The following is a 27,188-nucleotide window of genomic DNA, read 5'->3' as shown; positions in this document are numbered from 1 at the left end:
TTAAGATTTATTTCTTTTATTTTTTTGTCATCTGTGTGATTCACTAACAGTGCTTTAATTTGCATGCTATACTTTAGATGTTAGACCTTCTGTACAGTAAAAGCCCACTGAAAAAGCACAGCCATCTGAGGGTCAGCTGAAGCCGATTAGCTCAAGTTAGCCCATCCTTCAGCTATATGTTGGTGTCGTTCTAACATCTCAGTCACCGTGCGAATGATTTCTTTTGTTTAGCAGGAATGCATGTGAAATCATATGATAGGAGCACTCTGCTGAAATCTCATATCAATTACACAGCCCCCTCCCGTCTAGAGATGCGTTTATACTCTGGTGATCCGTGGACTATTGTCTTTAGGGTCTTTGTGCTATTAAATGAGATTAATTGTGAGTCCCAATGTAAGACTATTGTTACAAAAGTAGAATTAACTATTTACTATTATTTGGAAAATCCTGAATTATTAAGAAAGTGTTCATTTAAATAGTTTCTAATGCTTAGGGTTTGTTTCATTTTTTCTGCATTAGGCCATCAAAGTCATTTAGTGGAAACGCATAACAATTGTTATCTCTCCAGCCAAGTTATTACTTTTTGTCTGTGTTTGAACCTATTCCAAAGATAGATTAAATCTCATTAGAAACCATATAGCTTAGAATAACAATTGAGCAGATATAGCAGGTATGAAGTTTTGTATTTAAACCTTATAAAATCTCTACTCATAAATGATATGAGGAACACAAAACAATAGAGTTTGATATATTAGTTAAAATAGGATATTTTTCGTTTCATTTTTGATTGAGATGTTGGATTTGTCAGGGTAGGGATCTGGAAGACTCACCAGACGGATTGTTTTGTGGGAAAGAGTGCTTTTGAATGGAGTATCGTATCGCCAGCATTGTGTTTTGTCTGGAGAGATGAAGTTTTCCTTTCACTCGTGTATTGTTGAATTATTACAGTGGCGTACAATTGATGCATGTTCTCTGATGTCTTTATGAAAGGTATGGCTCACCCAAATAAGAAAATTTGATGATTAGTTGCTCGCTTTTTGAAACTCAGGAGTTATTTAACAGAATGTCCAAGCCACTCTTTTAGAACGATTTATTATTATTATTATTATTGGCATGTTTGCCTTTATTATGATAGGACAGATCAGAGCTGACAGGAAGTAAAGTGGGAGAGTGAGAAGGAAATGTATTTGAGCCGGGATTCGAACTTGGGCCGACCGTAGCGCAACAACTCTGAGCTGCTCTTTTACTTACCGTACAACCAAAATGATCACTATTTACTTTCATTGTATGGAAAAGAACATCTTCTGCTGAATGTCTTTGTGTTTCACCGAAGAAAAAAAGTTTGGAACAACATTATTTTTGGTAAACTATACCTTTAGAGGGATTTGATTGGTTCTAAAAATATATATATTTTAAAAACAATATGTATTGCTGTATTGGTACATATTATTGAGAATGATTAAGTACAATTCTTGCAATTATTTTTGGGAAATAACTTTGTGGGAAAAGAAACCTAGTTTCATTTCAGTTGCTGAATATACTTGGAAGCATTTACTGCATAGTTTAAATAATTGTCTACATACGTTGTAAAAACAGAAAAATAGGCACTTTTGTTATATCCTTCAACTCTTAATAGATAAACAGACAGAAAGAAAAATATTATTGATCCAAGGTTCAGGTGCAGAACAATGGCAATGTACAGTACTACACAGACAAGCACGACGAAGGCCAAGCCTTTTTGTAGAGTGCTTTCATCCTCAGACTAACCTTAGGCTATGAAAAAAAAATATATATATGTAGTTTTTAATAAAAAAATAATTATCTCAAAGACAAATATATTTTTAATTGCTCTGCAGATGTTCTGTGGGTTTACTTTAAGATCACTACATCAGTTTCATATGTGCCAGCCCTGAAAATAAACCATTGGTCGTGACACACTAATGCAGAGCGGCTAGCAAAGATGAAGCATTATGGAAAATTTACTGTGTATTCTGCTTTAAAAAAAAAAAAAATTTGCTTTTTGAAATGAAGTACTGGCAAAAAAAAAGTTTCTTTATTCTATATCACATTAGATTTTTTTGGAACACTTTACAGCAGACTTAAATCCAGACGTCTACTTTAACCTAATGCTGCACATTTGGTCCTTAATGGCCAAGTAAACATTGCTTTTGACACTAATCACCACCATCAAAAGCTTAAAATGGCCTTTCATGGCCAACAGTTCCTTTCATGACAAATGGTGCATGTACGAGATGTACATTCCCTGCAATTGGGGCTTGGCGACCTAAAAGGTCCTGTCGTGGAAGGCTGATGTCCTGATGGGTTAAATGTGATTGGCCCTTCCCTCGTTGCATGGCTGCAGGTTTGAGTTTTTCCCACATTCTGATTCAAACACAATCTAGGTCAAGAATGACATTGTTTAACCTCTTCTCCAAATAGCACTTGCAATGTTCTTGCTGGAATCGGACAAGGGGAAATAAAATAGTGGATGCAGGAAGCACTTGAGTGTGTTGTCTATTGGGTTTTCTCAGTATTTCACGCACTGCCCTTGTACCTTGCTGCTAGAACGTTCATACAATTGTTTCTAGGTTTTTATGTTGTTTGAAAAGCAAAGTCTTTCAGGTAATAGGACAAAATTAACTGGATGAAGGCAATGTCTGCTTTTATCTCCTCTTTAAAGATTAAAGACATTCCAAATTTTTATCATTATGATTTTTTTCGTGTTTTTCTTACTAGGTCCAAACAAAGGATTGCCAATTTTTTTTTTTATAATATTTATTTATTTACCTTTATCCTTAATTTAGATTGCAGTTTTTTTGTCTCTAGAGTGTCAAATTATATTTGTTGTCTAAATTCTGCTATTGCTTTGATACATACTTTGGGTTTAGTATTTTTAGTTCACATTTGTCACTTTTGTTGATCGAAATATGCAAACTAATGCAACAGTCTTTTTTATTTCATAATCGAGCCAAGATAGGCTATGATATTTTTGGACAATGGGCATGATATTTCTGGATCAGTTGGGACTATTATAAATGTGTTATTGACTGCACTTTAACAGTTTTCAGATCCGTGCCTGATTGGTCGATTCCAATTGATTGCTTTCGATATTTCTCAGAATTTGAGTTGTGATGTTCAAAAAGAAAAAAATAGACAAGTTATTGGGGGCTCCTTAGTGACTAGTTGACTAATCGATAGGAGGGCCTGATTAATCAGTCAAATTTCAGGATCACCCAACAGAGATCTAGTTCGTTCTAGCTGTTTCTCGGTCTTTGCAATATTTATTTACTAAATTGAGCAAAAGGTAGGATACGGCAATAGGTGTGATATTTTTGGATCAGTTGGACCTAGTTTATTATATTTTATAGTTTATTATGATGATGATGATTATTATTAGGGGTTTAAGTGCGTAGCGTGAAACCTTATTGTTATTGTTAGGATTTATATTATTATTATTTTTATTACTATTATTCTGCCGTAAAACTGATCATGCAGACTAAACCGTAAGGCCTAGATACTGGAAACCTGGCCAGATGGTAGGTCTCAATTTTGGGAAAGCCTGACAAAGTATGACCCCAATTGGCAAATAGGGGGCGATAAAGCGATCAACAACGTGAAACTGCTCATAACACCTAGACAGTTTGTCGTAGACTCAGTTGTCTTATATCATTGCAATCCTTGGTTCAAGACATCTGATTTTATTTCAGCCATTAATTGTTTTTGGCCATTTTGAATTTGAAACGTTTGAAATAGGCAGGGCCACTTTCACTTAAATGGTTATAACTCTTAAACGAAATTAGATATTTTCACCAAACTTGTCAAACTTATGTATGAGTTCATTCTGTGGTCATGCAAAAACAATTGCGGAGATTTACTACTTGATGGCACTATAATACGAAAAAAACACAAAAACAGCTATAACTGCGCAACTATTAGTCCAAATGACTTGAAAATTGGCAAAATTGGCTTTGTCTAAGTTCCCTTAATCATTTATTATGTCATTCGTGTATCTCGAAAAACATGGCTGACATCTGCCTATAAATTTTGAGCACCTCTTAGACCAGGTTTACGGAGACCGATGGGGACGAAACTCTGTGGGCTTATTTGACTCATGGCCCTAGAGCTCTGTGCGAAGTTTGAAATAAAATGGCCGCTGGGTGGCGCAATCGTGTTTTAGACCCTATATATCACGCAACCTATCACTCATACACACAATATTCATATCATATGTTGAATCTCCTCATTCTGAACAACTTTGCCTCAACAACCACTGCTGTCAATCAAATTGTTCATTAAACATTTGCGATTATTTGAAAAATCTACTTTTCTCATAGATACTTTTCTCATACAACTCCTAATAGGCCATTTGTGCAATTTGTTCAAAATTTGATATGCATCATCTAGAAACATTAATGGCAAAAAGATATAAAAAAAAATTTGATTGGTGATTAAGGTTCGCAACAGAACGCAAGAACGTTTGATGTAGAAGTTGCCTTTTACTAAAATGGTTATATCTCTTGCAATGAGATATTTTCACCAAACATGGTACACGTGTAGATGCTCAGTCCGAAGTCACAGTAAGAAAAAAATATAATAATTTGCTTTAGGCCATTTGGTGGCACTGTAATATGAAAAAAACATGAAAACCACTACATCTACACAAAAGTTAGTCTGATTGACTTTAAAATTGGCATGCACTGTCCTTGTTCAAGTTGCCATGATGGTAAAGTAATTGTCCACTTGATGGCTCCATTACAGGGGAGAAAAATAACTACGCAATCTTTAGTCCGATCAACTTGGAACATTGGCATGCAGTGTCTTGGTCGAAAGTGCCATGAATGTTTATGAGGACCTTCACGTCTCTCAAAAAACATGGGTGCCATTGGCCCATGAAATTTAAGAACCTGTTAGACCAGGTTAACAGAAGCTGATCAAAACAAAACTTGGTGGGCCTGTTTGACTCTTGCCTCTATCACTCATGTGTGAATTCTGAAAGAAATCTGTCACCAGATGACTGTATTTCCTTATTCTCTATAACTTTGCATTGAGGTCCTGTTATCTATTCTCAATTATCTAGATTTTAGGTCAATAATTATCTAAAACTGTTCAACTTTACCATTTGGATAGCCATAATGGGATCATTAAGAAAATAGCCATCTCCAAATGTACTCAAAAGCCTATGAATCTTGAATGCTTTCGTGTCAGCCTAGACCCTAACACCATAGATGACAGGAAGGTCTTAATACGCTTGAACCCTCATAAATGCTGCTTGCAGCTATAATTATTATTATTAATAATAATTTCTTGTTGTTGGCCATTATTTGACCATAGGTGTGGGTGATAAAGAGATAACTATATTATCACAAAAGATTGTTCCTTCATAAAACAATAATAAGACTTTGCTAAATGTTAATAATGTTTATGTGCTAAAGGTGGAACAAAACAGCACTACTCATTTGAAAGTTCAAACAGCTGCACAGCACCAATTCACTAAAGCAGATGCGTTTACTTGCTGATTAATCTCAGTCAGATCCATCATAAATTCAGCAAACAACACAAGTGACACAAGTGATTTAAACTAGTATAAAGCCAGATGAAACAGCCAGAAGACTTTTTAATTTACAAATCGTAGACTTTACTGTAGTAACACTAACATGGTATTATGGCTGAAATGTGTAGGCCTAATAGTTTATTATATTATTAATGTAGACATATGAATGTATTAAAGGAATAATGGAATGCAATTACAGGATTTTTTTAGATAAAGCTATAGTGTTTTTGCATTTATATTACAGTTTTTTCATACAAATAGATAGAAACCATATAGGCTAGTAAAATGTTTACCATGGTATTGAGGTGCTATATGTGTGGTTTAAACTGTGATTAATAAAACTGTTCGAATAATTACATTTCACCATAAAAAAATGTCTGTTACAATTGTAATTTTTTTTATTTGATAATACACTTTAATTTACATCTGCATCCTAACTCAAATGTGCATTTCCAAGAGACTATTTTTTAAAATATTAATGTTACAGCCTGCACTGCAACTGTACTGAAGATAAGTCATCAAATTTAGGCAAAACAAACCTCTTTCTGGATTTGAAGCAATGTCACTCATTATAACATTTTATCAAGTCATTTATTTTGTAAAAGAAAAATAACTGGAAAATTTTAAAGAATTCAAAAATGTGAATTGTTTGTCACGTTCTGACCATAAAGAGTATTTAAAATCTTAGAAGCAGAAATATGCCTTTAAACTTGAAAGAAATGACGATAAAAAGTTTATCGCGAATTCGCGATAATTAATTAATATTAATATATATAATGCATAATGCCTAGCCCTCTGTTGGACCATTTTGAGATTCTTCCCTGATAAGTGTACTAGTTGATTCCAATGGATAGTTTGGACTTTTTGCTGATTTTGAGTCGGGATGTTAGTGAGGGTTTCTGAGTTACTAGTTGACTAATCGATACAAAGTCCTGAATAATTAGTCCAGTTACGGTTCACTTGACTGTGATCTAGTTCATTCTAGTTGTTGTCTTCAAAAACAGAGAGCTGTCTAACATAGAAATCTCAACATCTTATTTTTGTCACTTTAATTAACACTATATGCAAATAAATGCAGTGCTTACGTTTTTTATTTATGTAACTGAGCCAAGATAGAGTACAGCATTGGGCATAATATTTTTCGCTCATTTGCACTTAAGCATTGTCTATTAGTATTATTAATTTTATTAACTTCTGTGTTATTAACCGTTATTTGACCATTTTGAGATTCTTGAGATCCAGTTAACTGTATTCCAATGGATAGTTTGGATATTTGGCTATTTCTGAGTTGGGATGTGCAAATTTTCGAAACCAGCTAGTTAGTTGGTCTTTAATTGACTAATTAATTGGAAGCTCAAAACAATTAGTCCAGTTTCAGGTTCACTTGACCGTGATCAAATGTGTTCTTGTTGCTGTCTTCAAAAACAGAAAACCCAGCAAGCTAATTAAAGCACCAATTAAAGTATCAAATATATATTATATTTGTAGTTAAGAAAAGTTTAAATCAATTAGTCGAACTCACTGAATTGCATTAGACGAGTGTACATCTAATTTGCAATAATTTAAACTGTATTATATTCATAAAACCATTATTACATTGGCCATCTGCCATCCAGATCTCTGAATATCTACATAAAAAAAAACTCATCAGTCATTTTCTAATCGTGATACACTGTGGATAAAAAATATAAAACCATTTTAGCAGTAATTCTCCCGTTTAACCTTCCACACTTGATCTAATGCATCTGCAGTAGATAGGTATGACCACCATGTTATAAATACCTTCGTAACTTCAGCAGATGCTACGCCACATCATTTGAGGAGCATAATTAGTTATTCATCTCCAAAAAAAGACCCTTATGAAATGGGTGATGGGGGTCGCTTTCTTGATTGGACCCCCCCCCCCCTCCTTTTATTCTACATGTGTCCTTTAGAAATCAAAAGCCAGACGAGCTGAGTTTTTTTTAAAGCAACTTTTCAATTGCACACCAAACATGTTATATATATAGTCCATTAAATGACTGACAGGCGGCAGGAGACAAATGGATGGAGAGAAGGTTAATTAAGAGAAGTATAGCGATCTCGCCCAGTGTCACTAAGCAACGTGCAAACCTTCTTTTTACGCCCCGAGGTTAGGAAGCACACGTCTGAGAGAAGCCGGTCTGCCGCTACAAGCTTTCTTTTTCTGTTCTCTCTTTAATAATAAAATATGTGCACCTTGCGACCTCATAATTAGCTTTTTCTGCAGTCCTTCAAATTAATTAGTTTGATGTCTATGTTTGGAATGCACGGATAGAGGGCATTAAATCATAAAGGCATTCAAAATGGCAATAGCGTATGCTTATTTATACCACTAATCACACACAGGTGATGTGCCACTCTTTTATTTACACTTCTGCCATTGGTAGTTAGAAGCCTTGAATGAAGAAAAAAGGCTTTTACTTGGAGATGTAGCAAAGATATGATGCTCATGCGGACACTGAAGGTTCGAATCCAGCTTGCAACATTTTGCATTAAAAATATCGCTTCCCTTCACTTCTCAATGTTTAAAAGCGCAAAGGATATGCTATTTGTGCTTTAAAAAAGCCTCTTTTTTTACTTTCTCGTTGTAAGAATGCCAAACATTAAAAAAAAGATATTTGTATGTTTTAAATTCGTTGACACATTTTCTTCACTTTATTTCTACTACTATGTGTTTGTTATTTTGTTTTCCTTTTTTTCTTTCTTTAAGAAACGTTCAAAGCACTTGACACAGTCAGCTGTGAGCTACGCTTTTGTATCTGTGTTTACAGTTTATTTGCAACTGAATTGTATTGAATCTGGCAGAACGTGTGACTTGAAGCGTAGGAAACCTATTAAGCACTTTCAGTAGAAGTTCACAGAATAGAGAACTTCAGTCTATAGATATCACATTGTCACCAACAGCAGTCACAGGCGACATCCGCTCTATTCATTCAACATTCGTTTGTAGAGTCTGTGTAAGCCGTCCCTTGCAGGGGACTGAGACAAGAGAAGAAATGCTTCCTAGAGAGCATTCATCTACTCTCTACTTTCTCAAGGGTGAATCTTTCCGGCTGCAGTAAAAGCAGTCAAATCTTAAAGGCAATCTCTATAACCTCAACATCTTCTCTACTCCACTAACAATACGAGCATCTTAGACACTGAATAAAACATGTAAGCATTTGAATACATTGAGACAAAGTGGCACTGCATCTAGAGTTGAAGATAATGATCTATGAATTTAAATTATGTTAGTAAAAATGTGAAAATGGATGTCAAATTACTTTTAAAATTGATTTTAAGTGTACATTTAGAACAGATTTGATTGAATAATGAATCTTTTATGATTTGTTACAGCCCCAAACCAATTATAGCTCATGCAATACTTGCTTAAATAAAATTAAAATATTATTTAAACTTTTGTTAGTCATACTTACATTATAGACAGCATGTAATAATTTGAATTCCTTACTCTCACATCAGATTTGGTCTAGCGACATTTTCTTGAGCTTGTTTGAAAAAATCCCAACACTAAATAAATATTTTAGTGTTTTTATATCACAGACATGAGTAATACCTCAAATCTTCAAGCTATTTGAGCTTTTTGGGAAGGGATTTATTATTTGCTTACTTATAAAGTACTTCAGGTATGTACTACTTTGACGTCTTTGACATTTTCAGCGTGCATTTCACTTTACATTATTTAGATATGCATTTTGTTAAATGTATTGAAAGGCATATTAAACATTATTAAACTCCGTATTATTCTAGCCATATTTCTTGCTGAGCTAATATTGGAGGCAGCACATTAAAATCTCATTTCAAATGTTTTTATTTAAAAACATAATAAAAGATTTCAAGCCTGAGCTTAACAATTGAATTCCTAATCATTTCAGTGGCACTTCAGTTGGATAATTAAATAATTGGATAATTAATTAGACGTTCTGCTTTTGGCACATGGTGCACTGAATAAATCATTGGCCCCAACAGGACTGTTGAACTGCACAGCATGACTCCTGCATGCCGCCACATTGAATTTCAGCCTTCAGCTTCCTGACAGAGAATTATCAGAAAAAAATGTTGCTGTTTTTTTTTCTTCTATATTTAAAGAATAGCCATCAGGATCACAATGGCAGATTCTTCACAGATTAGGATTGCTTTCTCAGATACTTTTTTTGTGAGTTAACTCCTTAACCAAACAAAGAGAAATGACCCAGTTTCTTTCACCCCTCTACAATTTGAATATGCTCGGTGTGAAATTGGATAAATGCAGTTGAAATGTGGAGAAACTACTCTTTAAATACAACAATGGACTGAAGAATGAGGGTAAGGGTGGGTGAAGGGTTGGTAACATTTTTTGGAGTGTCTTTTTTTTTTTGTCTTTTGAACTGCTTCGGGCTGGATAAAGGGCGATCAGAAATGTTGCTATAGAAACTGTGTGTGTGTGTGTGTGTGTGTGTGTGTGTATTGAAGTAGGTGTGTTTTAGTAAATTATATTCATTATTTTGGTCAATTTGTTCATTGGTTTGTTCTTGAAAACTCTCAAAGGCTCCCTTTGGCAAAGCAGTTTAGTAGCATCCGTCTAATGGATTGGCTCTACCAGATTAAGATGGCTGTATTTGACACAGATTTCCCCTCCAGAACAGCCCCAACCCCCTTTCTGCCTCCCATGTAAGAAGGATTGGGGGCAGGGCGTTGGCTTAATTTAGGGTTAAGATAAACCATGGGGAAGAAAGCATGCACCATCTCCAATATGCTCATTTTAATGAAGGCATTTTACGCCCCAGAGGGAGAAAGCTCTTTTTTTCTAGTCTTTATGTAAGATGATATTGATCTCTTGGGTGGTGCTTAGTTCCTTAAAATGTTACTGAAGAAGTCCGAAAGACATGATGAACAGTTTAAGCCTTTAGGAAAGTAAAAATGTTAAGACTAAATTAGCAACCAATTTGATTTAAAATAAAACAACATAAAAAAACTGTATAACACTATAGCAACATGCATTAATCAAAAAATATTAGAAAAACATTGTCATAATAATTCTGAAGCAGTTAATATCCAAATTCATTTTAAAGGGGCCAAATGTCAAGTGGTGTGCCTCAGGGTTCGGTACTCTGTCCAATGTGTGAAAATCTCTAAATCGACACGCCATCTATAAAATAAATGCTAATGCCAAATATCATTCTTTGCTTAGAGACATCACATCCAGTTTGTGGCATTCTCATTCTCATTTTCTTTCATTTTTCTTATATATGAACAAGACAAGAACATAGCATGATGCTACTGTTTAAAAAAACTTAATGTATTTCATGGAAATAGAAACATAAGCAAAGCACTCCAATTTAATTATGTTTAGGCAAATTTCTGCATTAGAAGTAAAAGTATGATTATGTTTTTAAAGTAGCCGAACCTTCTTAAGAATCTGTCCTAAATATAGATTAAACATATTCAGTTTGTTAGGTTAGATTTAATTACATTTTATATTGAACAGTTTGTGTGGGAAGCTTGCTTGGAAATAGTGTCCTTCAACCATCTGCAGTACTCAGACTCTGTACGATATATCGATCTTATCTGCTGGTTAGATTCATGGGTGCTTGTTGCCCAGTGAAAGTAAATTATTCATACATACACTACACTATGTATAGACTATTAATGGTCACTAGGAAGTTAAAAACAAGCTGCTGACGTGACCCTCCCTGGTGTTGAATTTATTGTCTTGTTTCTGTACGTTCATGGAACTCACCATGGGACCTTTTCTTACCATGATTGTTCAGTTGAATGTGTATGTATTCACTGCATTCTTTATTTGGTCTTGGTGATTTGGAGTTTTGTAGTGAATGAATGTTAGTTTTGTTTGTGTTGAATGAGACACTCTTTTGTAGCAATATCCCACACAGTTCTCCTCCAACAAGCCTCTTGCACTAGTGCATTTCGTATTGAATATTACACCACGACTTATGAAAACATGTTACAGATGATAATTAACAGAATAATTAATAACCCGCAAACCAAACTTTCTACTTGGAGAGGCTTATATTTTATTTTTATTCTATTTTATGTGGCATTTGTAAAGTTTTTTTTTTTTTTTTACCTCAATTATTATTTATTTATTTATTTACCAACAATTTTTACCATGTTAAACATCCCATGGAATCAAATTTGGAATTTTGAAGTCATTGTGTGTTAGCTTTTAGGCACAAATCCTGAAGGTTGAAAAAAAAACAAAAAAAAAAACCTTTTAGCAGATTTAAGCATAATATAACATTTACAGTCTTTCTTTATCTTCAATAAAGATTTTGCATTGTTCATTAGTTTGTCCAATAAAAATAAAACATATGTTAAATAAAAATACCAAACAGAAATTTCGTAACATTTTTGTAAAATTAAAATGAATCAATATAAAAGATAATGTTAATATGAACAAGCACTGAATTTCACAATGACACAAGCATTTAATACAAAACTCAGTATCACTTATAAATTCAAATGAATTTAATGAGGGTTTTATGGATTTTTAGAAGAGTATGATTTCCTTATTTTTTATTGTCTAACGTAATATTGTGCTTTATCACAAATATCTTTTCATTTTATGTACATTACTCAGTCATTGTGTACCCAGATGCAATTATCCACTAGAGCTTGAAAACTGCTGCAGTTTTAGCAGTAATGCAGTGATTTTAATGAACTGGAATGTTGGAACATTTTGAAGTGCTCATTTTTGTTTTCAAAGCCTCCTTTGTAGCCGGCAATAATTTGGAATGCATGCTTTATAAGCAAACTGCAGCGGGAACAGCTGATGAATAGTGAATCACACTAACCAAGCCTGGTGGTTTGTGATTCTGTCAGAAAGACAGCCATCTCCTGAAGGATCAAAACTTGTGATCATGTTCTTCTTAATCATTGCAACAGCATAACTAAGGACGATATTGAACGAGCTGTAAAGATTTGGATGAAACAACCTGAGAAAACTATGATCCATTCAAATTTAAGCATTTGGTTTAGACAACAGATAGCACAAAATTTGTGTTTTTTTCATGCTTATTATTTTTTATTGTGATGACTGCCATTATAAATCTATGTGGATTACTTAGCTCTTCTTTTTATTTAATTAGGAGATTGCAATGTGTTTTGCATTAGCTATAGCAAGGTAAAGCTCTCAAAAAGATTGTGTCTTTAATTTGTTCCCCTTTTAAAGCACCAAAATTACAGAAATCTACAAATTGGCATTAAGATGACTAAATTGCATTTGATTCCTTTCCAAGATTTCCTTGAATCACTACTATAAAATGTTTACACAGAATAATACTTTTTTTTTTTTTGTTTCCCATTTTAATAGATTATTTTGGGTGTATTCATGCAACTATGCAGTTGAGCCAGTATTTACAGTTAATTAAATTGAGTGGCAGTATTAAATCAGCAAAGCATTGATTTAGTTCAGAAAATTGAAAGCAGTTTGTGCACGTGTGGGGGTGGACGTGGGTGGACGTGTGATTTGTACTTATAGACCTTGCACAGAGCTAATGAGAATATACCTTTGTCTGCTTCACAGGGTTCGAAAGCATTTTGGAGGGGCTGCTTGGACCAGGACTCGTAAAAGATCTTACCCTCTTTCAAGGTCAGTGTTACACTGCATACGATGGATGTGAAGATTATATTGATGATTACGTTTAGATTAGAATAATTTTTTGGCAGTTAACTTTTAATTATAGTCTAAATATATTTGATGCATATTATTTTTTAACATTTCTTGTTTAGATGTTATGGTTTATGACCTTATATTTTAAATATTGAAAATCCATGAAAAACATGATTTACTACATATATCTAAAACTATATTTTAAATTATAGTCGTTTTCAAAATTTCCATTAAATATGTAATTTTGCCAAAATATGAAAAAGTAAAAAACAAAAACAATGTTATTGTGTTTAAGGAATGTACAGTGCTAGCTTTAAAAGTAGCCTTAGAGAGAAAAAAGTAGCCGGCTTTTATTGCAGATATTATCTTTCATGCTTTTTAACCACATTGTTCTGTTGCATATCCTTACAACAATCTAATATTAATTATAATTGTTAACTTAAATATAGTTTAGAAAATATATATTTTCAAATCTATCGCGTCATTATATGTGAGTTGTTTTTTGTTTGTTTTTTTAAGATGAAAAACACCAGGTTTCTGTTTTTGTTCTGGGGTACTGCAGGGCTCTGTTCTAAGCCCTTGAGTCATTTTGTAAATTCATTCATAAAATATAATCGATCTAATTGTACATTAGCAGTTCAATCAGAAAATGTTTAAATTGCCTTTCTCTGAAGGTATATACAATTAACTGCTCACTCAGAAGAAACATTCGTGAGCTTGAACTATCAAAATCACATAAATCAAACTAAATATAAACATAGCTTTGCTCTTTGTGCATCTCTTGATTGGCAAATTAAACCTTCACACAGTGAAAAAAACGTGTTGTGTTGGTAATTGTTTATTGTTAGAGAAATACTTGCAAAAACATTAACCTAAAATTCACACAACAACCAATTGAATGGCTTTTCAGGTGGAAGTGTTAATGAACTTTAGAAGTTGCTCAAGTTAGGTTAGTTGTAGGTATTAATTTTCTTTGATAATAAGCGATCATCTAATTGCTTGTACTGTAACATGTCACATTTCTTTTTATAGTCAGTATTTTGTCTTTTTTAAAATTGCCTGTTCTGTATTTTAATTTATTTATTATGAAAATAACAAATTGATGCATATAAGACATTTTTACATGTCAAATACATGGAGCAGTCACGAACGGGTTATTTCGCAGTCAATCGGTCAACAGACAGCAACTCCTAAAAATAAACAAAATGTCCTTGTCATGTGATTGTTAGCTAGCGGCTATGATCAGACACAGTGTTGGAAATATAGTCTGTCCAAGATCATAACAAAGACAAACATTTAAAAGGGTCGTATATGGGGTCAAGGTTTATCACTTTAAATTTCCCCCAAGGCCAACTTATGGTAGTCAAGGTCTCTTAACACCAAAAAACCTTTGTAATTAAATTTCTTGTGCTCAAGAAGATCATGCACATGACTCCTGTCGGCGTCACCAATACATTTGACTAGGTCTTTCTTTAAGGGCTTTTTTCAGCACATTTTAAAATGTGGGTTATTTAAATTAATATTTTTTAATCAGTTGACATAAAAATATGTGTCAGCCCTGAATAAAACAACTGACTTGCTAAATTCTGAATAACGAAAGTTGAAAGTATGCACTGAAATGAGAAGTTCACTTGTATTGCAATTTGCATTAAGAGTTTTTCAAACTCAAATCAAACTCAAAAGCAACCAGCGGAAGATGTATTTCTGAAGCTTTCTCAAAAAGAGGAAAGCTTCTTTCTATATATTTCTATTGTTTTGTAATATTTTAATAAAAAAAAAAAAAGTATGTGACCCAAAATATTATTTGGGATGCTACTGAAAATGCATTATTGTTAGTAATTGGCCAACATGTTGCAAAGTGTATTTAGTGTTTGTTTATAAAAGAACAGCACTAATACGATTTATTTTCTCTTGCAGATTGTGAGCCGGAGGGTGTGTCAGATTGGTCGTTTAATGAAAATTGTCTCTTTTGCTGCTTAAGACGTGAAAAAGTGAAGGTAATTAATCTGACTCTTATTTTCCTATCTATATGTTTCCACAAACAATGCATTAGCAATTCCACATATCACACTGAGTCATTGAACGTTTTCAACCACGCAGTACTTTAAAGATGTGTGTAGTATCATGATCATTGGGGTTGGAAGAAAAAAATAGGAGATGTTCATTAATGCTTTCAGTGTTTATCAGTCAAATGACAGGTAATTATTATTATAACTTAAGTTTTTGTTAAGCTCTGACTTGACAACACATCTTCAGATGAGCTACAACACTGTCAGTCATCTGCCTTGGGGATTTTCTTTACAACAAACCTTGTTATTCTCTCTTTGACACTGAACAGCTTTTGTATTCACAATATTACAGGCTAATAATCGGATAAGTACATTGGTACAATATCGGACTTTGTAATATGTAAAGTATGATTCTCAAATGTACATGAATTTTCATATAGGTCTGATTTAGATTTTTTTTAAATTAATTTTAGTCTTTTATTTTATTTTCTTCTCTCCAGGAAAATTTGGTTGGTTTGAATAGCCAAGTTTTATCAGAAGCGGACAGCTTCAAACAGGAGCAGTCCAACATTAACAAACTTGAGAAGCAAGCAGAGGATTTCCTCAATGTTGTCTTCTATAGAAAGGGTAAGAGCTGCATTATATTGTACTTTACAGAAGCCCAAACCAAACTCATTGATAAAGTGAAGATACTTTTTTTAGCAGAAGAATCAGCATATTTGTATCTTTCTTCCTTTTTTCGTTTTAAACAAAGGCAATTAAAGTGGTGAATTAAATTGACATCCTTTTTAAAATAAAATAGTTATGAAATGACAATTACTAAAAGACCTTAGACCTTAAATCCATTTTTTAACACACAGATTATGCACACAGCATATGCATATGGATGTCCGAGTGTTTTTAGTCTTCTTTTTCTCTTCCTGGCCGTGCATATTAATGTTTTTTTACTCTAAACAAATTTAGGAAACAGCGTTTCCTTTTTGGAAGTCTGCAGGACTTTACTGACCTGAAGGAAATGTTTTCAAAGGCTTTTCTGCCAATTACAGTGGCTTTGATTTGATAACAAAGGCACGTTTCAATCGTTTGATGATGCGGTGTTTATAAGATATAAAATTCATATAAGTGAAAAATTGACAAGAGGTGCGTTTAATCAAATATGAACTTATCGTAACATGTTCACCTGCCTGGTCAATAACAATACTGCAAAATACGTGAGATTTGTTCAAAAGTATGTGAAGCAGGCTTATTATATATAGTTGACGAATGCTAAAACCTCTAAAAGAAAAATTGTTACTTAAAATACAATTTGAAAACTTTGTGTGACTTGAAAACGGAAATAAAAATTCATTGATATACATAAAAAAATGAAAAAAAAGCTAATATACGGCTAAAACTGAAATTAATCACGAATATTAAAAACGAATACAAATTGATCAAACTATAATAATATCTCAGTTATATTAAAATAGCAGTGGTGTAAAGTGTGGGCAGGAAATATCACTGAAGGATATACTTTTTTAATATTTCCCTCTGTCTTCAAAAATCAAGTAGTATATTTATGTTCCCCCAGCAGACCTCCCCAGATTTACAGAGCCCCACATTCCTCTAGTGGCTCGTGAGATCATGCAGCGGATGATCCGACAGTTTGCTGCCGAATATACCTCAAAAACCAGCTCAACTCAGGACGTACCCCAACCCCAGTCCCAGCCCAACGGCACCAAGGACCAAAGCCTGCCGAAAGCGCCCTCGCTGGAGCCGGACGCCTCCTCCCCTGGCACCGGCGCCGCTGCCTCCGCACAGAACCCCGTCCTCAGCAAGCTTCTCATGGCAGACCAGGACTCCCCACTGGACCTCACTGTCAGGAAACCAGAGACCGAACCCAGAGAACAAGGTCAGATACGGCTTTAATCCCATATTTGGGTCTAAAATAAACATCCTCAACACATTTCAGAAGCAAATTTATTTTCTGGAAAACTTAATTCAAGATATGTTAAAAACAAGTTATCATATAGGCATATTTTACCTACATTTACATTTATGCATTTTAGCAGACACTTTTATCTAAAGTGACATACAGTGCATTCAGACTCTGAATTTTTTTTTTTTTACCATTTTCTTATAGCTATGTTTTAGTTTCAGTTAGAAATGATCAAAGAATGTTTTCCACTAACATTATTAACATGAAAAACATCAAATATTTTTTATCTGTGTTCACAGAAATGTCAATAAATAATAATAAACGGCAATTTACCATCAAATATTTTTTGTTCTTAAAAAAAGCATGGACATTTTCAAGGGAAGCAAATTAATTGTTGAATAAGTGTTTAAGAAGATCTGAGATGCTGAAAAGAATCAAAAGATTGGACCTTTGATTTGCCCAAAACTAAGCTATTAAAAGTATGAATAGGAGCATGAATGAAACATAAATAGCGAGTTTATAGTGCTCCATAATGCTCACTCCACCCTGTTTCGGGTCAAATTAAATATATATATATATATATAATTCTCTCTAAAGAATTTGAAGTAAACCATAAGTTTTTCTCTGGTGTTTTTCAAAATGTAGTCCAATAGTTTTTTTCCCCCTAAATGCATAAATGAGATGTATAGGAGGCTAGGTTTTCATATTAAAAACATTAACATATTTTTTTCATAATAGGCCACCAGCATATTAATAGGACACTGTGCAATGTATTATTATCGTTTTTGAATTATCCTATATGTTTTTTAAATACTATATTTTTACATTTTTTATGAAATATTTCTTATTTTGTTTAATATTTTTATTTAGTAATAATCATCATCGTAATTATTAGTCATATTGATTATATAAGCACGCAAACCAGAACCTTGTAAAGAGAGAACTGCCAAGTGTTCAGTAGTTTAAAATATCAAGAAAAGAAAGTTTGATCAACACGGCTAAAAGAAAACTAGACTGTGCGATTCAGTTTGGTTGATTGATTTTCCTTAGTTTGGTCTTAGAATATGATGTTTTTATTTACAGATGGAGTCCTTGACCTCTCAACTAAGAAGAACCACAGTCATGGTAGTGTCTCAATGAAAAGCTCTCATGGTTTTTCAATCATGCCCACAGTTAAGGGGTAAGAAGTTTTTTTTTTCTTTTTTTCTCCAAGTGTTAAAATATTACAGCTTTCCATTTAGGTCTGATTGTGCTCAAACACATAGTTTCTGTAACGGTGCCTGTAACGGTGAATCGGTGGCCTTATAAATGAGTCTTAAGTCCCGTTACTGGATGTTATTTTGTGTTTCACTTTTGTTGATTGTAGCTCACAAAATGGGCCCTGGAGAAACAATTTAGAAACAATTTTGAAGAATTTTACATTAAGGATTTTAACCTAAACTATATAATGCAAAGGTAACTGGTGTCCTTAAAATGATAACAACTCTTTTAGGGTAAAATAATTGTTAGTTGGATATATATATATATATATATATATATATATATATATATATATATATATATATATATATATATATAAGTAAAAAAAATGCCTCTATAGATTGAACTTTGTATAAATATGGTACAGAATGGTGTGTACGCGGTTTTTACAGTAATAAGCTTTATTTGAAGCATGACCATGAACCAAATTGAATAATTTAGCTGATTTTTGAAGGAACAGGTGAGCCAGAGTAATCTACATGAAGTGTTATCAGAGAACAGTTTCAGAGAGAGTTTAAGGACAACCCCTTGTGGGACCACCAATTTCCAGCCTAGATAGTCAGTGTCCTTCTTTTCCGTAATAAGACACTTTAGGATAAGTGAACTGAGGTACATACAATCATCTCCTCAGGAGAGGTACATATATTTTAATTATACTTTTTTTTTCTCCGAAAGATACAAAATGGTACTGTGAATGACCGTCTATTAAACTTTATACAAATATGGTACAAAACTTTAAAAATAAAACAAATGGTAGGTGTTTAACTTTGTAAAATGTTAACACTAAGCCTAAGGTGGGTCAAATTAAATGTTGCATGAGAGGTTTTATTTTCTGTTCATTTTATATTTGCTTTGCAGTGTCTTTAACCCTGTTTGAAACATTTGTGAAAGTATAAATACCCTTAAAAACCTTATTTGTGTAATTTTATCTTCTAGCAATAAACATGAAACATATGTAAAATATATGTAATTTAAAAGACAAAATGGATTAAATGAAAAGGGCTAGAATTGGTCAATTAATCTGTCACTGAATATTTGATCGCAAACTAGTTAAACCCTCTACTTCAGTGACAGATTAATCTAATCTAAATTTGCTAACCTGTTACCCATTCAAAACGTTTATCAACTGGAACGTTGAAAAACTTCCCTTACGAAAAATAACCATGGTTTTATTATAGTAAAACTGTAGTAACCCATGGTTTTTTGGCGTGTTGACTACCATTTGTATAACCACAGATTTACTACAAATACCATGGTTAACTATGGTTAATATAGCAAAACCATGGTTAATTTGTGGTTACCATGGTTTAACTGTAGTAACCATGGTTTTTTGGTTTTATTTGTAGTAAAACCATTGTTAATTTTCGTAAGGGTTATTTTCTATAAATTGAAGAAAACTTGATTACTTGAAACTTTGTTAATGGTTGAATGATTGAGCTTGATCAAATCAGTCAACGTCTTAAGGCCATTTCACACTGAGCGCGATGTGTAAAAGTGAGGCGGATCACAGACGAATGGTGCTTTTACTTTGAGCGCAAAACCATTGATCGCCTTCTGCTTACTCACACCTGCACGCTAGTTGGCGCGACCAGAAATGCATTTTTTTCTCAGATATGTATCTCGTATATGGATTTAACTTTGTCTGCTGCTGAATATACAATATTAAATTGAGATAAGTAAAGTTTGGTTCTACACCAGAAACACAAACTATCTATAATGTGTACAAGAGTACAGCCTAAAATATAAATCGAGGTACGGTTAGCATTAAGCTACACTTGAAAATGTATTTAATGTATTTGCTTAAAACTCATTTTAAACCATCATTGAGTGCATGTAATAACTTTTATAGTTGACTTTTGATTCTGTAATAGGCAGACATGCACTCTTTGTATGTTTAATAATGCTACACTGCTTAAAATCTGTCATTAACATAATTTATTGTTATAAAAATACCATGAGCTGCATACAAAAACATACAGAAATTATATATCGTCATAATAATGTCTATTTGCTTTGATATTTTATGTGTAGAAAAATGGTTCACTCAAGTTTTTTTTAATACAGAAGACCTAGAAAGTTAAAGGGGTCATATTACGTTGTTAAAAAGAACATTATTTTGTGTATCTGGTGTAATGAAATGGGTTTATGCAGTTTATGTTAAAAAAAACACATTATTTTCCACATAATGTACATTATTGTTTCTCCTCTATGCCCCGCATTTCTGAAACGTGTGGATTTTTACAAAGCTCATTGTTCTAAACATGAAACCATGTCTGCATTTATGATCGGAGAAATGACTAACAACAAGCACTACTCTACACTGCTCAAAACTCGCGTTTGAATTGTCTTCTTTCTTTGCTTGAATAATTGGGCGGCATTATGCAAATCTTCCATCATTAGATCGTTAGAATGAGCCGTTTTAGAAAGACGTGGTTGACTCTTAACTTTTATAAAGAATATCTCTTTGGATTTGAGACTTTAGTCTTTGCTACTTTACAGTTGCACCTAGAGTTTTATGCACCAAGAGCTTGTAACACTCCAAAGAGAAAGGTATATGACCCCTTCAACTCACTCTCACTCTGAAAGTCCTCTATGTCAGTGTTTTTATGCTCGTGCGCAATACAATCGATTTTAGCACCACCGCATAGACCTTTTGGGTAACAGCGTTTGCTTTGGTCATGTGTTGTAATGCTCAAATGTTATTGTACGGCCCTTGTTGGACTGGTAAAAAAAAAAAAAGGATTTGCATTTTTGGTGCACGAATGTTCAAGGTCTATTTGGAAGCATCCATTGGTATCTGTTGTTTTATTTCAGTCCGTCATCAAGTCCAATATTCATTTTACTTTTTTGCGCTCAGTGTGAAAAGGCCTTTATGTGTCACCATTCTGTAATTAGGAGAAGTCACATGGTAATAGGGTTGATCGCAAATTGTTAGGGAATAAAAGCTTATGGTGATTAAAATAAGTTAATCATTGTAAATGATTTTTACTATAGTTGTTTATAAATTCATCAGTTTGTGTGAAAATTCTAAAATTCATTGTTGGATAAAGTTGGATAAAATCCAGTGATCTATTAGTTCTCTTACACACATAAAAACATGGTATTTGTTTCACCAAAGCATAACTTTTTCATGGAAAGTGCCCTATTCACTTTCTAGCAGACAAAGTAATTGTCCCTTTCTTTTACAAGCCTGAAGTGCAAGATTTCCTTCCAATTGCAAACCACGTCTAAACATTTTATCTTTCCATAAATTAGGCGTTCCCAGAGAGCTGATCACAACTATCGAGATGTTGATGATGAGGATGGCTTGCCACCGAGAAGCTTGCATGATGGAATAAGGGAGAACTTTATTGGTTCTGGGCCCCTCAAGCCACCCTTGGCCCGCTCGCTCCTCATAAAAGAGGAACTCCTGAACCAGAAACATCGCCTCCTTGGCCAACCTCTTTCTTTGGCTAGCCTAGAGTCCACGGGTCTCCTCAATAGCCAAGCCCCGTCCCTTCTTTCCCGCGATGGGATATGGGGGAAATCCCATCTAGATGGCCTCCTGAAGCTCAAACAAGTTAGCAGTGACCTAAATGACCTGCCTCTTTTCCAGGAGAACCAAGGCGTGTTTACCAAGGGTACAAAGTCCCATGACACCGGTTCCATCATGGTAAAGAAAGAACCTGGGCATTCCCCTCCAGTGGACTTGAAGATCCCGCAAGTCAGAGGCATGGATCTGTCTTGGGACTCCCATGGGAATGCATCGGATCTCTACGGTTACAGCTCTATAGCTTTGGCTAATGTGCATTCAGAAAACGCGCTCAGTAGGAGGCTGAGGGCCATCTTACCAAAGCAGAGTCGCAGAGCTGCTTTGGGAGGCCTACTCGATGGGGGAGCCGTGGGCGAGTACTGGGGTGCAGACCTTGAACAGCCAACTTTGGGACCTCAGTACCCGACATCAGATCCAGAGGCAGACCCGACTGGCTCCAAGCAACCCCGAAAGAAAAGGGGGCGGTATCGGCAGTACAACACTGAGATTCTAGAAGAAGCCATTGCTGTGGTGATGGGTGGGAAGATGAGCGTTTCGAAGGCGCAGAACATCTACGGTATTCCCCACAGTACCTTGGAGTACAAGGTGAAAGAGAGGATGGGCACCCTGAAGAACCCACCAAAGAAAAAGCTTAAACTGATGATGAGGGCAGAGGGGCAGGACTCTGGGATCACTGCCGAAACTGAATCCATGTCGACGCCCACCACCACACCCATCGCAACGCAAGTGGATGTCTTGCAGGGGACAGGAGACAAAGCCGAGTAGATTACACAGAACACCTCATAAAATGGAAAACGTTTTAGATTCTGACAGACACACAAAAAAAAAACTAAAATGATTTGGAATTGAGAATGGGGCTTTAATTGTGCCAATTTATACTTGCAGTATCTGGGTGAGCACAACTGCAGGGATTCATGGGAGGATTTAAGCCTGATAACTGGGGATAGGAAACAAATTGGCTGTTATCACTGGTCGCATTGGCACTGCAAGCATTTGCTGAAGTTTTTTACAACATAAAGCAACAAATGCGTACTAAAGCCATAAGAGAGTATCGACAGAGAGACATTTTATAAAAAAAAAGTGAACAGATTAACCCTTTGTTTGCCCCCTTCATCTGAACTTTGCGTGCTGCGCCATTAGTGCTCATGCGTTTTGGACGGCATGCCATTTTGAGAAATGAGAAGCGGGGTTTCAAGGGTTATGTGCAAGGTTGGAAAATTGACCCTTCAAAAATGAATTTATCTCCTCTGATTGATAGGTTTATGAAATAAGTCATGATCTTTAAAACTAATTTATTTCAAGTGGAATTGGAACACCAGGGATCGATCCTAGGCACGTTTTTCTATTAACAGGTAAAATAATTGCTTTCAACTCTTTGTAGTTTCCTCCTTTTATATTCACACCATTGAAAAAGACTAAAAATTAGACATGTCCATTTTTAAAAAATGAAGCTTAAGATTAGTCATTCAGGGATGCATGTTTGTGATGTTGAACATTTTTTTTTTTACTTTACTGTATCAAAACTTTTCTTTAACTCTAGCGCTTTCTTTTGCACTACACTTTCAGTCTGGCGCTCGCCAGAGCCTAAATCTGGCAATTAGACCTGATTACCTCGACACTGCTTGCATTACGCACTTACTGTTCTGTCTGGCATACCACATAATGCTAATTTTACAGTACTCTTAGCGAGAGCCTCTCTCTTAAAAGGATTTCGATGCCCATGAAGGGACAATGCCGACTTAAGCCACACAGGACAGGAACGTGTTTCCGATTCACATCTTTCTACTAAATTTAATCGAGGGAGCGTGCACGCGGTCAAATTATGGCTGATTCTGTCTGGCTGCTCCCTCATCGCTGCTTATAGTCAGTTGCTGACATTGTATATTTATAAAAAGAAGAGCATTTTTCACAGAGGGTTGGTTTTGGGGAACATAGGTGGGAGAAAATGTAGGTAGGGTTATGACCATATAACCCTGTTATATTATAAATTAGCATTCTTTCAGAGAGCCAATTCTTGTCTCTGAAAAGTTTAATTTCCTCATGTAAAACTCAGGGCAACTGAGAAAAATATAGGGATCATGTTTTTAGAGAAACACCTTACCTACTTGAACTGGAACCTGTGACACAATTCTCAGTCAATGAATTGGATCAGGGACAGGGCTTTATACCGGGCGTAGGTTGGGTCGAGCTGAGCCATGGATTGCAGATATTGGTCGGATGTTATCATTCGAAACACCTGGCCAGTTGGAACTTTTCTGAGATCTCTCTGAAAATAGCACTTTGTTTAAAAGTAAAAGCATTTGGGAGTGATTTTAAGTAGCTTTTGCAGTAGCAGATAGCATAAAGAAGACTGGCAAGATCAAAGGGGGAGCAATTCAACAACCCCAGGCGTCCTGCAGCTTAGACCCAAACATGCTCCTTTTGTTTTGAAAAAATTACCTCTTCAATATACAGTGGTCGACGGCTTGAATTTTCAGATTTGTCTAGTGTTGCCTCACTGTTTATTGTCACATTGCCCCTTTTTCAAATATAAACTGTGTTGTCTGATGTATATAAAACCGAGAAAGCGCATAGATCTGTGAAGATTTCAAAAAGAAGGCTTTTGGAATGGCATGCTCCACTTTGATGTTGTTTTGAAGGGCATTCTGGTATATATCACTGCCTGGTGCTCACCCAGTCTGTGAAAAAAATTATACTTCAAGCTTCAGGGTTTCTGATGATGAAACTGACTCTTTAAAATGTACCTTTTATTTATTTCATTTTTTAATTTGAATCATTTAAGTAAATGGCATGCACCAGTTCAGTGGAGGCTGATTAACTATTTATAATCTGACACTTGGTCATCAAAGTGGACAACCTGGAACACTGTCCTGGACTCACCGTTTTAATTTTGTTCTACACCTAGTGAATTTCCCACATTATATTAGGATTGTATGAATTGTATATATTTCCTAAAATGCTATACTTGTAAGTATGGTTGTCATTTTAATTATTATCTAACTAAGCAAAAATGATTTTAGTGTTGTTAGCTTTGTTTAATGAAGTTGCATGGCATTAAATGCACCAACACTTTACCAATGCTGAGCGTTCGAAGTGTCTAATTAGAAATTAGTTAGGTCTTTAACCAATCAATCAATCAATCAATCAATCAATCAATCAATTAGATTTATTTATTGATCAATGTGATGTAAAATATTACTCAGCTGTCCTTGACCCTTGCCATTTAAACATTATCTTAAACAGTATTTTGTCTTGTTTTACAGTAAACATACCTAAAGATCTAAAGATTTCTTGGTTTCTTAGAATATTTGAAACCCTTGAATTACATTTTTCTTACCCTTATTTCTTCTTATTTGGAAAATTTATTTTTCTTGTTTTAAGTATAAATTTAGTTGGATTCTCCAATAATTTAAATTTTTACTGGATAACAAGACAAAAATATTAGTTTGAAGTGCAACTAGTAGCAAATTAGTACTAATTGTTAGTACTAGTAGTGCAAACAGATTCTATTATAATAGAAAATTTGCCCCTACAATTGGCACTTAAAAAATATTGCACTGATGGCTTCGCCTGGAAGATGTTTTGCAGCACTTAAAAAAAAAACATCACTACTGTACATTCTGCAACCTGTATTTATCATCAGCTGTCTGATTCACTATGGTGCATGCCATTTCAACATATTTATTTAATTTAATTTTAATGATTAATGTATTACTTGGTTAACGGCTCCTCCTGTCCAAAAACATCCTCCTCTTGAAGAAATTATACTGTCTTTACTCAAATGAATGTAAAACCATTTACGAATAATATCTTAAACTAGTTGTTTGAACAGACTGTTTAAGTGTTTCTCTTGCTGCTCATGTTTCAATAGTTTTTATTTTTGTTAGTTTTTTTGCGTTTCTCTGAAACGTACACCTGTAGCCTTTAGTACTTTCGTATCTCAGGATAGGTTCAGCAGAAAGGTTCGCAATATTTGTCAGTCGGATAACAATGAAGACATAACTACCTGTACAAAACGTGCGTAGACATGTTATATTAACTACAGTCTTTGCACAATATACCTCATCCTCGGGAATAAACGCACCTTTTTGTGCCACATCCTTAAATACCATTCAGGGGCACGTGGAAAAGGAGCAGTTGAAACTCTGGGAAATTATTTTTATTTTCCTATTTCACCCTCTTTTTTTTGTCTTCTATGAGAGGGATTGCAAGCGAGGCATTTCATGTGTCTGACTGACCAATATTTATGCCCTTTTCATTCAGGTACAGAAAATCGAACTTTTTGAATACAATCAAAGATTTCGCTTTACATTCGCATCTTGCCAATAACGGGTCCCATCCTTTAAGTTTAGTTGATCGTCAAGGCAAATATCAAAGGTTACTGTAGGTAAGCCACAATACCTTATTCCTGTACTCTTAAATGCGATTTAACCGTCATGGATGTTTTCGTGAAAAACACAAATGGAGGTTTAAAGAGGAGAATATGGGACAGGTGGAAATGTTAACCTTCTGTTGTTTTTGTGCTTTCTGTAAACTTGTTTTTAAACTGCATTCCAAAAATATTCAAGAGATACCTTTATATGGAAGAAAAAATCTACACATATACAAATAATATATATTATATTTATTTTAGTTTATCTTTTTATTTCTCTTTTTTTCTGTTTGAAATTGAAACGCTACACTAAGAAATGATGGAAAATTACACTGTCAGCTACAACCTCAGTTTCTGTACCATATGAAGTGCCATTTGTTTTGTCTCAAGTGGCTCAGACTGATTTCTTCTCTGAAAAGACGCTCAGTCTGTTTTCTTTAATGTTTTTAATTTTTGACCTCCACTGCATATCCACATAACAGCATTACCTCAGGTGAGATATCTCCAGAGCAGCTGATTCTACATTTAGTTGTAGAAATCAGGACCTGTACTTGACATTTACACACATTTCCAAAAAAAGGCAACTATTAATTTTCAAGGAAGCAGTTTATAAATAATGCTAGTCGCATTTTTGTTTTTCTCCGGTGTGCTTTGCTAAACTGAACCACGGGTTTTTTTTTTAAATGCAACTCTATTGACATTAGCACACAAAAGTTCAAATCAATAGGGCACACATTTGTACGCCACAATTAATACACACTCCATACACAGTGACTCACATGCACACAAAACACCATCAGGTCTACATCATTTGGATGGTTATATAGTTTTAGGCTTTGGCTTTGGCTTTATACACTTTTTACTAAAGTGTAGCCTAACTAGGTTATGACGTGAAAAAGGTTTTTTTATATAT

General features: G+C 34.5%; 1 protein-coding gene across 2 annotated transcripts in view; it reads left to right on the top strand.

Moving 5' to 3' along the window:
* Positions 1 to 24,951, top strand: part of lcor (ligand dependent nuclear receptor corepressor) — a 29,825-nt gene extending 4,874 nt beyond the window's left edge. The window contains exons 2-7 of one of the 2 annotated variants that reach the window (XM_059569886.1): positions 13,098 to 13,163; positions 15,102 to 15,181; positions 15,694 to 15,820; positions 16,767 to 17,084; positions 18,195 to 18,291; positions 21,627 to 24,951. In XM_059569886.1, the coding sequence (XP_059425869.1) occupies positions 13,098 to 13,163; positions 15,102 to 15,181; positions 15,694 to 15,820; positions 16,767 to 17,084; positions 18,195 to 18,291; positions 21,627 to 22,668 (1,730 nt within the window). In that variant the 3' untranslated portion in view covers positions 22,669 to 24,951. Of the gene's footprint in view, positions 1 to 13,097; positions 13,164 to 15,101; positions 15,182 to 15,693; positions 15,821 to 16,763; positions 17,085 to 18,194; positions 18,292 to 21,626 lie in introns of both variants that reach the window. The other variant, XM_059569885.1, reaches the window with a different exon arrangement.
* The last annotated feature ends 2,237 nt before the right edge of the window (positions 24,952 to 27,188 follow it).

This window comes from Carassius carassius, chromosome 16 (assembly GCF_963082965.1).
Source record: "Carassius carassius chromosome 16, fCarCar2.1, whole genome shotgun sequence".
In the NCBI taxonomy this organism is placed as follows: domain Eukaryota; kingdom Metazoa; phylum Chordata; class Actinopteri; order Cypriniformes; family Cyprinidae; genus Carassius; species Carassius carassius.
This window is presented reverse-complemented; position numbering and strand designations above follow the sequence as displayed.